The sequence below is a fragment of the Astatotilapia calliptera genome, chromosome 22, assembly GCF_900246225.1.
Source record: "Astatotilapia calliptera chromosome 22, fAstCal1.2, whole genome shotgun sequence".
Taxonomy (NCBI): domain Eukaryota; kingdom Metazoa; phylum Chordata; class Actinopteri; order Cichliformes; family Cichlidae; genus Astatotilapia; species Astatotilapia calliptera.
The window spans coordinates 31,226,962-31,242,552 of record NC_039322.1 but is presented as its reverse complement, the minus strand read 5'-3'; the positions used below and the strand labels follow the sequence as shown (position 1 = coordinate 31,242,552).

General features: G+C 40.9%; 1 protein-coding gene across 2 annotated transcripts; it reads left to right on the top strand.

Annotated features, from left to right (window-relative positions):
• Window positions 1-5,553: 5,553 nt before the first annotated feature.
• Window positions 5,554-15,353, top strand: c22h6orf136 (chromosome 22 C6orf136 homolog). 2 transcript variants are annotated; one of them, XM_026155568.1, is made up of 7 exons: window positions 5,554-5,764; window positions 7,293-7,509; window positions 10,533-11,177; window positions 13,825-13,913; window positions 14,014-14,214; window positions 14,591-14,660; window positions 15,056-15,353. In XM_026155568.1, the coding sequence occupies exons 2-7, from the start codon at window positions 7,411-7,413 to the stop codon at window positions 15,197-15,199; spliced, it is 1,248 nt and encodes a 415-aa protein (XP_026011353.1). In that variant the 5' UTR covers window positions 5,554-5,764; window positions 7,293-7,410; the 3' UTR covers window positions 15,200-15,353. The 2 variants fall into 2 exon arrangements, with proteins under 2 accessions (XP_026011353.1, XP_026011354.1); XM_026155569.1 differs by having other exon boundaries at window positions 7,290-7,509.
• Window positions 15,354-15,591: the final 238 nt, after the last annotated feature.

The window sequence follows — 15,591 nt, the reverse complement described above, 5'->3', positions numbered from 1 at the left end:
GACCCCTGGTGTAGAGGGAGATCCTGCAGACCCTTGTCGATAAATTACTGACTCTTAGACTGAGCTCTTCTCTTTGTAACTGGGTTCTGGACCTACTGACCAACAGGCCGCAGTCTGTGAGGATCCACAATGTCTCCTCATCCTCCATAGTCCTGAGCACTGGCTCCCCTCAGGACTGTGTGCTGAGTCCCCTCCTGTTCATGCTGCTTACATATGACTGCTCGCCTAATCACCCTGGCTGTCATATTGTAAATTTTGCAGACGACACAGCTGTGGTGGGATGCATCACAAACAACGACGAGGCCAGCTACAGGAAGGAGGTGGAACAATCGAAGGACTGGTGCAGGAAAAACAAGCTGGATGAGATAGGTGGATGATGTCTGCGATCATGGTGTTAAAGGCTGAGCTGAAATTCGTGAACAGGGTCCTGGTGTACATCCCAGGTTGTCGAGGTGATGTAGGATGTAGTGCAGTCCTACAATGACTGCATCTTTGGCCAACCCGTTTGCCTGTTTGGTAAACTGCGCAGGGTCTAACGAGGGCTCTGTGATGTCCTTCAGGTGGCTCAACACCAGGCTTTCAAAGGCTTTTATGACCACAGACATCAGGGCAAAGGGCCGGTAGTCATTGAATCCTAGGATGGTGGACTTCTTTGGGACCAGGATGATGGTGGAGGCACTTCATATAGCTCCAAAGATCTGTTAAAGATATGAGTTAAGATTGGGGCCAGTTGGCTGGCACAGACTTTCAGACACACAGTTGGGTCCTGGAGCAGACACACATCCTACTAACAGATTTTTAGTGCAGCTCACGCTCATTTTCAAGTACATTTCACGAAAAAGACACATACACACACTCAACACTCTCAACACTCTCTCTCTATTGCTATCTCTCGTTCACACTCACACCACCACTTTCATATTTTTGTGTTCCAGGTGCTGTATGTTTGCTTTTTTCTTACAGGTGCAGCAGGTGGCGATACATTATGTATTTCTGTTTGTACTCTATCCTATAATTACAGTGGGATGCAAACGTTTAGGCAGCCTTGTTAGTAGTCATTATTTGCCTGTATAAATCGTTGGTTGTTACAATAAAAAATGTCAGTTAAATATATCATATAGGAGACACACACAGTGATATTTGAGAAGTGAAATGAAGTTTATTGGATTTACAGAAAGTGTGCAAGAATTGTTTAAACAAAATCAGGCAGGTGCATAAATTTGGGCAGAGATTTAAGCCGTCTGTTTCCACAGTTAGGAACATATTGAGAAAAAGACCACAGGCTCAGTTCAAGTTAAGGCTCGAAGTGACAGACCGAGAAAAATCTCGGATAGACAGAAGCAACGGTGAGAACAGTCAGAGTCGACCCACAGACCAGCACCAAAGACCTGCAACATCATCTTGCAGCAGATGGAGTCGCTGTGCATCGTTCAACCATTCGGCGCACTTTACACAAGGAGATGCTGCATGTGAGAGTGATGCAGAGGAAGCCTTTGCTCCGCCCACAGCACAAACGGAGCCGCTTGAGGTTTGCTGAAGCACATTTGGACAAACCAGCTTCATTCTGGAATAAGCTGCTGTGGACTGATGAAACTAACATTGAGTTATTTGGGCATAACAAGGGGTGTTATGCATGGAGGAAAAAGAACACAGCAAGAACAACACCTGCTGCCTCCAGGAAAATATGGTGGTGGATCCATCATGCTGTGGGGCTGTGTGGCCAGTGCAGGGACTGGGAATCCTGTCAAAGTTGAGGGACACATGGATTCCACTCAGTATCAGCAGATTCTGGAGAATCAGAGACAAAGCTGAAGCTGCGCCGGGGCTGGATCTTTCAACAAGACAACGACCGAGACACTGCTCAAAATCCACTAAAGCTTTCATGCAGAGGAACAAGAACAACGTTCTGGAACGTTCATCTCAGCCCAGACCTGAATATTATTGAACATCTGTGGTGTGAGTTAAAGAGAGCTGACCATGCTCGGAAGCCATCAAACCTGAATGAACGAGAGATGTTTTGTAGAGGAAATGGTCCAAAATACCTTCAGCCACAATCCAGACTCTCATCGGGACCTACAGGAAGCGTTTAGAGGCTGGAGTTTCTGCAGACGGCGGATCTACTAAATATTGATTTCATTTCTTTTTTTGTGGTGCCCAAATTTATGCACCTGCCTGATTTTGTTTAAACAATTAAAACTTCATTTCACTTCTCAAATATCACTGTGTGTGTCTCCTATATGATGTATTTAACTGACATTTTTATTGTCACAACCAACGATTTATACAGGCAAATAATGACTATTAACAAGGCTGCCCAAACGTTTGCATCCCGCTGTATATTTTTCTCTATTTTCTCCTCCCTTCATTTTTTCTTCTGCCTGTCCCGCCTTAGACATTGTCATACTATACTACATATAATGTAATAGCTGAAATAACACAAATAGAAATGAATAAATAAACAGATAAAAGAAAAACATACATGTGGATAAGTCTTCATGCATCCTCTGCCAGAAACTTTGTACAGGCATACAATTTAGGGCCAGAACGGTTGATTTACTCCAGTTAGCATACTGGAGTATACTGGAGTTTGCTAACTGGATGAGAACTTATCTGTGAGTGTGTTTGTCTTCAGAAGAGAGATTTGTGTGTTCCATAGGAAAAGTAATACATCATCAGCATATCGGTTTATCTTATGGTCTATATTTTCAGTTAATTTCCTTTACTATCTACATTTTTGGCAGATTGCTCCTGCTAGTGGTTTGATTTAAAAAAAAAAAGTGAGGGGGGAAGCAGACAGCCCTGTCTTGTGCCCCTCTGTAGATTGAAGCTTTGGGAAATAAGATCATTAGTCGTAGCCGATGCGTTTAGAGAGCTGTATAGTGTTTTGATCCAATTTATGAAGAATGAACCAAATCCAAAATTAATTAAAATAAGGTACAGCCATGGTGTGGTGTTTTGGTCATGATAAAGCTGCCTGGTGACGTAAAACCATGATGCCAGGTAGGGAGCCTCCTTGGATTAACTTTCGGATCAGGAACAGGACCTTATGTCGCTCCAGGATCTCTTTAGGAAACTCACTGTTCACCTTGAAGTCTGCTCCTCTCGGCTCCCCTCTTCACCGGCTCCTTCTGTTCAAAATGGTCTATTGTTTGCCTGACTCTCTGAGGGCAGTGTTTCTGAAAGTGACTGTTAAATGGTAATGGTAAAAGGACTGGTTCTTATTTAGCGCTTTTCTACTCTTCTGAGCACTCAAAGCGCTTTACACAACTTGTGCATTCACCCATTCTCACCCATTCGCACAAGCACATTGATCTAAGTGCTTTCTAAGTAACATTCACACACATTCATACTCCGATGGATGCATCGGAGAGCAATTTGGGGTTAATATCTTGCCCAAGGATATTTGGCATGCAGACTAGGGGAAGACAGGAATCAAACGACCAACCTTCCGATCAGTAGATAACCTGCTCTACCACCTGCTGTTGGCTGGACTCCTCAGACTCACGTGGTGCCTGAAAATCTTTATGCAGGATTTCCAGGAGGGCTAGGTGTGTGCAAAGCTGGACAGTTCTTTCTCTATGGATGTCAGAATGTCCACCATATTGCTGTTTTATAGAGAAGCTGTTTTGAGGAAGGCATTTCTTTGCTACAAGAGTTAGTAGGGATCTTCTTATCTGGTTTCCCCATAACAACATACTTGAAACATTTGTCAATATACTGTCGTAAACTGTCCAGGTCTTCCTTGTGGTTCTTCACAATGGTGAAGATGCTTTGAATCTAAGTATAATCCCTATTTTTGTAACTTTAAAAGCTGTCATGGAATAAACTGGCAGAGAAAATTAGTGGTGTAAATGTTTCAGTGGTGCACCTTGTTCAGTGCTGCTGAGATTCTTGCTGCACTGCATGTTACAACAGCATAGTTCTCCTCACTTACCTGTCAACCTGGTGTTTTTCTCCATGTCAGTTATCTGGTCAGTGAGCTGGTTTTGAGCCTCTGACATGCAGGTTTGTGGTGGGATGTAAACACTGACCAGAATGAATGAGGAGAACTCCCTTGGCGAAGTTTGCAATTTAAAAGAAAAGCCTGTAGGGGAGGGCTACATGACTTTCCTAACACTGTGACATCAATACACCAGCCTTTATTGATGTAGGAGCAGTTTCCACCTTGTCTTACTGAAATATACTGTGACTGACACTGAAGTATCCAAAATCTGTAAAAGTTCAGACATTTGTGATATGTTTGCCTTTTATAATAAAACTGTACACCTATTAGACCTAAAAAGCTCCCCTGACTGTCAGGTAGCCATCATCAGTAAAGGCTGATATTAGATTCAATTATAAACGCTGACAATGGGAACATCAAAGCTGAGGTTTTCTATCTTTAACAGTTTTTATCCATTGATAGCAGAAATAATGGAGTTCTTTATTATTATTATTGGAATTATAAAAAAATTAAATGGGCAAAAACTTTTTAAATTATTATTATTGTTGTTGTTGTTGTTGTTATTATCATCATCATCATAAAAAGGCTCGAGGACAGATCCACGCTGGAGTCTGGAGGTAACTGACATCACAGTGTCTGATCTCTTCCTCCAGATTTTTTCACTTTCTGTCACCTACCTCTGGTCCCTCTCAGATTACAGCTCAATAATTAGATTTAAATTCAAATGTAAAATTAGGATTCATATTAGTGAATCATAGGAATCATACAACATATTAGTGTTGGCAATGGCTTTCTTTCTCTGCTCGGGGATGCTCTTAATTTAGAGGTGACTGAACTAAGTCTGATCAGGTAAAATCAAAACTCCCAAACATCCAGCCAGCTGTTCTGTTATTCTGGTTAGATCTTAGCTGATCTAAGAGTTATTCAGAGTTTATTTTTAAACTCAGAATTTGATGAACATGTTTTCTGGAATAAGGCCTTGTCCTCTACTGTCCTGTGAACCTGTTCAGGGACTCCTGGTATCAAGCGGCCACCAACACACATATAGAACTGAGGTCTTGTTGTTGGTCTTGTTCCTTTTTTTTTTTTTTTTTTTGAAAAAAACATCAACAAAAAAAACAAACTACTTTTCCTGGGTTTATTGGAGAGCAGTAAACCAGCTTAAATGAGCATTACCTCCACCTACTGGACTGGAGTCTTGACAGGAAAAGTCGAGCAAAGCCTTCTGCGACAATGTATTGCTGCCATTTATTAAGAAATGTTTAGTTAAAACACATTTTTTTACGTCATAAATGTCTTTTGAATGTGAGCTTCCACTTAGATGATGGGAGGAATGCTGTGTAGCAAAACTATTATACAAGCCACTGTGTCACATATAATGATAAAGAGATTTTAACAATTTAAAAAATGAAATATAACTATAGTTATATGTTTTACAGTTATAAATATAACTGTAAAAATACTGATATCGATTTTAAGAGCGGGTGTACTCGCGGCCTTCTACCAGTGCTTTCTACAGTCATACATTTTTTTAGATTCAGAAACTAAAACGTCACATGATGTGGAAGCTACTTGTGTTTTAAACACTTTTTTATAAGTCAGAGAGAAAAACAAACCACAAACAAGAGGAATTTTCTTTAGTTAACGCGACTGAAAGTGTAGACGCTACACGTGACATTTTTTATGCCGCATTGTTTGATCGTTTGTGGCGCTTTGAGCCAGTGGCCGTTTTTCCAATAGACCTGAAAGCAGCATCACGACTGGCTGCGTGAGGTGTGTTTGGCCGGGCAAGGACACTTACAGGGTTGGAATGACATTTGTGTAAGTTACCAGCGGAATGTTACTAGTTTGTTAATTGATTCTGCGGCGACTGTTGTACACAATCTAACCGGAGACTTACAACATTTGGACGGACCAGGGACTTCGTCTGGAAAAGATAACATGAGGCTCTTTTCCAAACCGGTGGCTAGCTCATTGCTAGCTGTTGACTAGTTAGCATTGAAAGCTAACTGCTATTATTTGACTTTCACTGCATGTAACCAGCACTAGCTGAAATCTCCGAGTTAATATCAGCGTTGTAGGGATACATATATGGTTTATGTTGCGATAGTTTCGGAGAAAATCCGGATGTGACCATACAGGGATGTCTGACAAGTTAAAACGCAGCTGTGCCCCATTTAACCTCCGGAGAATATAAAAAAATGTAAACATTCATTTTTCCAAGTTATTTAAAACAACAATTTGTACTGCAGTAATTGGATTGTGTGGCAGTCTAAAACAAAATAGTCCTGAAATTTTTAGCAATGCTGTTTTTAAACTTTTTTGTTAAATGCTATAACCCAATAATTTCCTTTTACGAGTTATGACCTAAGAAGCGTCCACTCAAAAGCCGCTGTCAGCTGGAAGATATGCAACTGACAACTGAACTTAAAGGAGCGGTTGAGACTGCTCTGTTCATTTTGGCTGTAGTGCATTTGAAGTTGTAAGGAAGAGGCCTGTGTTCACGTGTTTCACTGGATGCCAGCTGTCACCATGGAGTTTCTGATTATAAACGTGAGGTGTGCTTCAGGTCCCGTGCTCCTGGCAGTCCGAGAGAACCTTCAGTTGAATGCCTGAACTGTAGCATTTGTGTTATCTTGCTGCACAAACACCACAAGATTTATTATCACACAAAATCTTCCTAATACATGCAAATGTCGGAGCTTACATAAAATTATTGATTTAACAAAGCATATTTGTTTTTAAGATGAATCATGTGACCAGTAAAACGTTACAGAGTGATTGCCTGATTTGTAAAAGCCAAATGAGGTGCTGCAGCAAAAGCTGAGACGAATCCTCTGCCAGTGTCCTCTGCACTCCCTGCTGTACTGATGCAGCTTTTTGGAATAACTAGTGTGTGGTGCAGTGCTAACTGTCAGAGAAGCTGCAGGACCTAGCCAAGCATTCAGGAGCTGGTGGTGCCAAAAACAGAGCTATAAGACTTGCATCTGTTAGGTGGACAAAATATCATTCAGCCGTTTTTTAGAAAAGAAGGTGCAGCACAGCTTTTGTATTTATTAAGCTCTTATTGCACCAGACTGAACAAAATGTTAGCCAATATTAACTTTTTAGCAAATATATCATATCAGTGTAGTCAGTTGATTAAAAAAATCATTTGGTTATCAGACACTGATAATGTTTCACGTTTCGGGTACGAATTACAGTGAAAACATAGAAAACTGCCTTTGCATTTTTTGCTTGATAATCAACTAATCATTTTGTCAGCAGGTTAATATCTCTGTTGTAATAATGTCATGTAGCCGTGTGAACAGCTAACTCGATCTATTCTCTCTTCTGTGGTCTCAAGTAGATGAGGTAGAGGGCCTCTGGAGTAGTTGGGAATCTTCCAGTCGTAAAGTCTTTGTGCTGTTGTCTGTGCTGTGGGTGATGGTCATCGGGTGACCGGGGTTGCCCTGACCCTGTGGTGAATGTCTGTGAGCAGAGGAGGCGTGGCCTTCTGGGTGGGTTGTATCCGCAGCCACGGGAGAAGGCAGCCCATCCAAAAATGGAGCTGGAGTGTCAGACAGGTAATTTACTGGATTTCTTGTTATGCATCAGTTGACAAATACTCCAGTATTCCAGTTATTTTAGGCTGTTAATAGTTTGTTTTACTTAGACCTGTACTACAAAACAATTGAACATACCTAGAAAAGCATGTGTGAAAATTTCATTCAAGGTCCACAAATACAAATAGGTTCCCTGTGAAACATTTTTTTAATTACTTAAGGTCCAAGAGAAATCTTCTGGAAATGGTATTTTACAGGAATTTGATTGTTCAGTAGGCAGTGATTTCATACCTGCTGATCTCAAGTCTCCAGCATAACTATTTCTGGAGCAGGTAAACTCTGCAGCATAAACCGATGGACCTCGGTAAGAAGTAAAACATCTTCATGCTACTAAAACCCAGGATTAACCCTGAAGCTACCTCGATGAGCCCAAGTCCTGTTTCGTAGTACAGTCCTCTGAACTGTGTGTTAATTTAGATGTAAACAGACATAGATGAAAGTGAAAAGGGGCGTGACCCCATGACCCTAAACTGAATAAGTAGTTAAGAAGGTGGAATTTAGTACTCAGTATCCTGAAAATAATGCTATCAATGAAGGCCGATCCCGTCTGTCTGTTTTTTAAAGAGATTTCTTTGCATTAACTGGTTGACAAAGTTCACAGTTGGACCTGTAGCTTTATGGTTGCTGTCAATTTTCACTGTTAAATTCAATTTAGTTTATGTATAGCACTAAATCATAATATGATGCAGACCTGCAGATCATTTTTGCTGCATAGAGTTTTTTTTAATAGGTTTTTAACTAACCTATAGAAACAACGTGACTTCTAATAAGAGTATATTTTTGGGCAGAGATGCAGCTGTTCTCTGTTCTAGAACAGGTATGTGTTCAGCTTTCATCGTTGTCTGTCCAGGTAAAAAGCAAACTCAATGTTGGACATGGAAAAGGCTGATTGCAGGCTTCACATACTTCTGTCACAAAGAAGTCTTACTTCTTGGACACCCTTCAAGAGTTATACTTGAATTAGTGGGAACCAGCTAGGCTAGCTCCAACACTTAGGTTATTAAGTCTTCACACAACTTTTTATGTCAATGTTTAGCAGCGTAGGAACGTACAAAGTAAACAATCACATCCTCCCCAGGATGAATTGCATTCCGTTTACATTTTATTACTACAAAAGGTTGTATTATGACAGATGAGTCACGGTGAACTCACTAGGGTAAAGTGCAAAAAAAATGGCAACCAGAAAGTAAAACGTCATGATCAGTCACTGCACAAAGGTTGTAAAACTTATTATAAAACAGGTGCTGCTCATCAGTTGCTTGACACTGAGCTGATGGGAAAGTGAGATGTGCTGAATAAAGCTGACAGGCAGATGTGTCCAGTCAGGCACAGCGAGACGCTGCAGTGGAGGAAATAATGGTCTGATCTGAATTTCTCATTTTCTCACTTACAAACAGAGATGGGCGTTACTGTAATCTGATTACTTTTTTCAAGTAACAAGTAAAGTAAGGGATTACTATTGCAAAAACGGTAATTAGATTTCCCGTAGGAACGCTGCGTTACTAAAACCGTGATTTTTTGCGAGAATGTCTCATGACAGTGACGTAAGCGAGTGCGCCGTTGGTGACAACAGCTGTGTGCAGATCAACAATGGTTCATATATCGAGTGTGGAGAGAGTATGAGCGTACAGCGTTTAAAGCGTGGAAGTACTGACCTTACTTTGAGTTTGATTCCATACAAAGTGACAAAAACATTAGTGTCCGCTGTGCGTGGGAAGAAAACTTCTTTTTACAGCGAAAAAACCCCTAAACTTCCAACAAGCACCGAGTAGTTACGACGTAATGGGAAACTCACAGAGAAACTCGCGGATTCTTCCACTGACCACGGCACACCTGCACCAGGGTAAACCTCCGCCTGCCCTGCTCCTGCTTTACAGGTGAAAATAGAGCAACAGGACCGCTGAGTCTTTGACTTTATTTATGTTCTGCTGTGTTTTACTTGCATCTATTTGAAAGACTGAGTGTAAACACAAAAAATATTTTATTTTATGAGCTGGAATGTGCAGAAAATAGGTTTAAATGTTAAACTCATTTCTTCCAGTCAGAGAATGTTGCATATAATTAAATTTTTGCTTGATGCATAAAGTTAAAAGATTAAAACTGATAAAACAAGTTAAAAAAAAAGAGACTTTTCCATTTGATTACATTTTGTATGATGGATTATGCAGAAAAAGTAGAATTGGGCTGAAAGATCTATCGCTTTATCACCTCTTCAGGTTGTAAATCGTGTTTTTAAAAAGTAACTAAGTAACTAAGTAATTAATTACTTTTGAAAATAAGTAATCAGTAAAGTAACGGGATTACTTTTTTTGGGGAAGTAATCAGTAATTAGTTACTGATTACTTTTTCAAGTAACTTGACCAACACTGCTTACAAAGAAGTGAACAGTCTCTACTTTTTAGAGACAAAACATGGGCCACAAATCCAGGAAAACTACATTAATAACAGTTAATAAAGGGTATAAACTGATTTACATGTCACAGAGAGAAATAAGTATTCGATTGGCTCTGTGCTCATGTGACACACATTTCAATCAATCAGTTACAGATTCATTCATTATGTGTTTAAAGCTATGCTTTATACACATAATGCTAATTTACACCATGGAGCCCTACTCTAAGCAGGTATTATACATAAATCCAATATATGACAGCTTTTTAAAGTTTTTGGAGCTTGTTTAGCTCCATGTTTAGGGTGGCTGTGGCTCACAAGCTAGAGCAGGTCATCTACTTATCAGAAGGTTGGTGGTTGAATTCCTGCTGCTCCAGTCTGCATGTCAAATGTCCTTGGGCAAGATACTAATCCCAATTTGCTCTCCAATCCAGAATAAATGTGTGTAAGTAAAAATGGAAAAACCAAGGATATACTGAGAGATTAAACTGTTTACAATCTAATCTAACTCAAAATCTCAGACCGCTATTAAAATGGAATATCACGTTCTATATGCTTACAATAATAACACCAAGTCCTTGTTGCTTCTTTAGGTGGTGGATTGCCAGACCCGCCCCCTGAGCAGTGCAGCATGGGCCCTGGCCCCACCCAACAGCCTGAGATATCAGAACTTTAGGCAGCCGGTGCTGTCTAACCCAATACATCATGCGAGCCAGCCTCAAATGCTGCGCTACGGCGAGGAGGATTGGGAGGACTCTCTCAGTGTTTGTGTGCTGGTGCGACAGGGCGAGTCACATGGCCTCCACACCCTTCTGGAGATCCCTCTGTTTGGTCACAACAAAATGGGAAGGCCCCTCACGTCTTCAGAGTTCTTGTTTCCACTGACCACAGTGGATGGTAGCAGAGAGGATGACATTAACGTAGTGACCTTCAAACGTAGCGACACTGATGCTGTAAAGAGAGAACATGGCTGCTTCAGAAGCCTGTTTGAAACTGAGGGATGTCCTGCACCATTCATGTCTGGCTCCAAGTTTTACTGCTTTCATTGCCCTGGCACACACTTGGTGCCTAACAGTGTGCTAAAATACAGCCAGGACAGCGGACTTGACAAGAAGGCGGTGGAGCTGCCCTCTGTATCGCTGTGTAGCCATACAGGCAGAGCAGAGGGGGAGCATATTGAGAGCGACAGGGAAGGAGAGGAAAAACTGGCCCTGGTGTATGAAAGGCTGAGGATAGAGGTAAGAACCACTACAGTATGATAGCTGTCATTGGTTATGTTGACAGCTGTATCTGACTCAACGCTTGCCTGGCAATCAGTCTCTTCCTGAAATATAAACAGACACATTTAAATAGTCTCATACTCTTATTGACTATTCAAAGCATTTAGTACTACAGTCTGTACTGACTGTTTAATACACATATATAACTTGGACTGTACACTTGAGGCTTGAGGTATATAAGTTAATCCAACTTGTGCACTGAAATACAGATTATTTTGCATTCTCTTTGTGATAAAGCGTATGGCTTACGAATGATTAATTAATTAATTATTGTCAGTAACTTTAGGTTACTTGCATAACCCCAGCAGCATGAGTGAAATGGTCACTATGATTCGCTTCCCGGTGTAATCCTCAGAAGCACTGATCTCATTCTGCCTGTCAAACTGCACAAAGTGAGGGGTGTGGACCAGCTTCCTGCTGCTGCACAAATGTCCTGGACTGATAACCCCAGGATGCTGCTCCCTCCTGCATCCAACACCACTGTTAAATCTCTAGGGGGTGTCTGGTCTCCCTGGAGACGGGGAGGAGCCTTTCATAAAATGGCACATCAAGGGGTACTGTTTTGTCCCCAGACCCTTTACCCTGTCAGTCAGATCCTGTAAGAATAATAAAATCACACCAACACCAGACACAGAACGTGTCCCTTATTGTTACACCGTTTGTCAACCACCTCCAGTTACATTTACAGTCGAGGCAGCAAGTGGAGGACGCCCCAAGCATTTTCAATAGCGTTAAAGTTACATGTTGCAGGGACGGTAACACAGATGCCCTGAAAAACAAACCTCTTATCTCCTGGGAGTGGGATAGAGATGAAAAATATGCATCCTTCTGGCTAATTGATGTAAACCAGTAGCTCCCCGGCCCCCCAAACTGGTAACCAAAAAATATCTGCAGTGATAGCTGCTTTACTCTGTTCACAGAGCACTACATACATAGTTTTTTTCTGACAGCAAGTGAATTTTCTCCTGAAGAATGCAAATCGAGTCTACATCTCTACAGAGAATGCATTTTTCCAGGAAATTAGGGGGAGTGACAGTAAACTGAAGCCGGGAGCCCTGTTATATTGTTTTTAGCAACTAGTCTGAAGTTGTGAGTGTTGGCCATCTCTATCTGTAGAGAGAGAAAAGTGTCAGTCTCCTGTGTTTAAGGCGTCCTGTGAGTCCCCAAAACTTGTGTCGTGGGCCCATCTAGTGGCAGGTTGTGACAGCTGGTTAACAAAGTACATGTGCAGGGCACTAAACACTTTACAGCATCCCAAACAGTAGATTCTGTTCAACTGTATTCAGTGGGAGAAATGTTTCGTCACTCATCCAAGTGACTGAAAAAGCTACGTCCAGATGAACAGATTCAACTTTTTGGGATGATTGGACATGCATGAAGACTTTACAGCATCCTTTGTAGCCTCCTCTCAAGACAGTAATGGCACTCAGCAGTTTACCTGTGTGTGCATTTAATAATTTATCCTTGAACACACTCCACCATAGGTCTAGATGTGACAGTGGGGCACGCTTTATTCAATAGGAACAAAATTGTGTGCTTGTGTGACTTAGAGGAACAACCTGTTGTCTCTTTCCCCTTGTGTGGTCCAAAGGACATAACAAGCAGTGACAGCGAGTTGTATCTCAAGGCAGTGTAACAATAGTGTAAAATTAATTAATGACAACTACAATACTCGTTTGTACTTTTGTTTACAGATCAGAAATATCATCAAATCATCACAAAATAATTTTTCATCTTATAAATGCATCTCATGCAGTATTTAGAAATGTAGCTGTTTGTTCATAATAAAGTCTTATCACTATTATCCTGCTACACCTCAACAGTGACAATACTGCAAACCAAGAAATTCTATTTTAAAACCACTGCAAATGTAGCAGCTATCCACATGATAGGATTTACTCAGCTTCAGGTAAAATGTTTTATTCATTTTTGCACAAAACCACCATAAAAAGTATGATGACTTTACACAATCATTGAAAAGTAAATTTGTTCCAAGGACAGGTTTTTGGGACAGCCTGTTACCATAAAATCCATTACAATGTTGATATTTTACATTTGTATACAAATGTTTTGATGATGAAAACAAATCAAGTATCTTCATTTTTCCATGATCAGATCGGACATGTTTACCTGAAATTTACAATTTCGGATCACATGGTGAATAATCGGCTTTGCAATTTAACACCACCAGGATCATTTGAACACACTTTTGTGTTTTTGTTTTGTTTTTTAATGTTTGAAGAATTAAGACATTTTATAATTGTTTCCATAGCACGAAAGGGCAAATGAATAACAAAAAACAAACACAAGAACGCACATTTTCTGATATCAGATGGAGTACAGGGGACACGGATATGAAAAAACTCTTTTTTTTTTAGGGGGGGGCGCAGCAGCAGCAGCTTTACTTGCCACTGCTGTGAGCATTGAAACAACTCTATACGCTTCACCTTCTTCATTTTCCTCACAAACTGCAGCCTGCTTATTGTAAAACCAAACTCTGTTTTTAGACTTAAACGAATAGAATTGGAGAATATCTTGTTGAAGTGTTTGTCTTTAACATCAGCACCTAAACTTTGAAACTGATCTTCATCTGTTTGTTTTGCAGCTTCCAAGATTCTTTATGACAAACCACGACTACTCCATGTACTCAAACGATGTGGAATTCATCAACGGCCTCATAAATATCAAGACCAGGTGAATGTGCTTGTCTAGCGTGATGGTGATGCGTTATAAGAAACTCTTATCCTTTGACCAAACTCTTGATAAGTGTGTCTGACTGCGTGTGTTGGTGTAGAGGCCGTGTGATGTACCGGCTCACGCTCTCGCTGTGGCGCCTGCTGTGTCTGTGCTACTACGCTGAAGCTCGACTGGATGTACTGAAGCTTACCAAACACATAGAGGACGGGACCATTAAGGCTCGCTGGAGGATCAGAGGGCTTCCTTTCCACTCTCTGCTGCTGCGCTTCTATCGCAAAGACAAATCGCACCTGTACAGGTAACAGCACATCCAGAACTGGGTGCACGGGAGTTACAAGGTTAAGTGGATTTGGCGATTTCTGTCTCAGTGTGTTATTTTAAAGCTCCCAAAAATGTAATGAAGTAATCTTTCCATAAAATAGATTACTGTTCTGATATACTCGCCTTTTGGTGTTACGTATATAATTAACGTTTCCTTGTTTTTGAATTGAGTGTTTTTGGAAAGAGGAAACAGATTTTCAGACAGGTTGCAATGTCCGCTATAAACACTATCATGTTTGTAAGATTAAAAACATTAAGACTCATGAATAACTGATTCCTCCGTTCACACTTGTACATAAAAATGGGTGCATATTTTGTCCAACCTTAATCCAAATGTCATCTCTTACACATAGGTCCTATGATGCGTTCTCTACATTCTACATGGGACATGATGGATTTATTCACTGTCACAAAGTTGAGAAGGTAAGGAAGCTAACAGCTTTTTGCCAGAGCACCCACAGCAAAACGCCTTCAGTGCTATAGAATAACTACTCCCAACGATTGTCTGCCAGATTGAGAAAGATTTCTTGTTGGGTGCAGTTTTCCCAGCACCACTGCTGATAAACTTTCTGACCAGGCAACAAGTACTTCTTTTAACCCGCTTTAACCTTAGTGTGCTTTAAAACACACCAGCGTCTTCAGCCTCTCATCACTGTCAGTATTGGCATAGATCGAGAACATAGACAGGCGGTCAGTTAAAGACGTTCATCAGCATGAATGTTGGATAGAAAGCAGTGAAAGGTCAGATTAACATGATGATAGTGAGACCTGCTGTGATATGTGTGGATATGTTATATTTGTTGTTCTCTTTCCTGCAGGTGATGCCAGCTCAGCCCCCCGTCCTGCCCAGAGTAACTTCCCTCTTGACCGGGGTTCTGGTGGCACTGGGAGTGCAGGAACACCGACCTGCTCTCAATTTGTTACCCCTGCTTCTGTCATCACTGCGACAGAGCAGAAACTGACCCAGAACAAGCATTAGTGGAAAACCAGTGTCTCTATAGCCATGTGACCCTGAAAAGCTAAAGTGGTCTTCACATAGGAACACATGAAAACTGAAAGTTATGCTTGCTGTTCAAAAATATTCTTGTCCCTGAATTAAAACAACATCAAGTCTTTCTTCTGCTTCTCCTTTTCTAATGCTAGATCAGGGAATTGTTCAGATATTTTACCACCAAAAAAGTCAATCAGCTTTTTAGTATTGAAGTGGTCAACAGTGCAGATGTTTGTTGACAGCAGAGCAGCAGGAATAAGAACATATTTTGTCACTCTGAGTAACAGAGTCTGAAATACTACTGGCGGCTGCTGTACCACACCTTTCATATGGTGCACTTTTGTGTAAATGTAACCTTTGAGA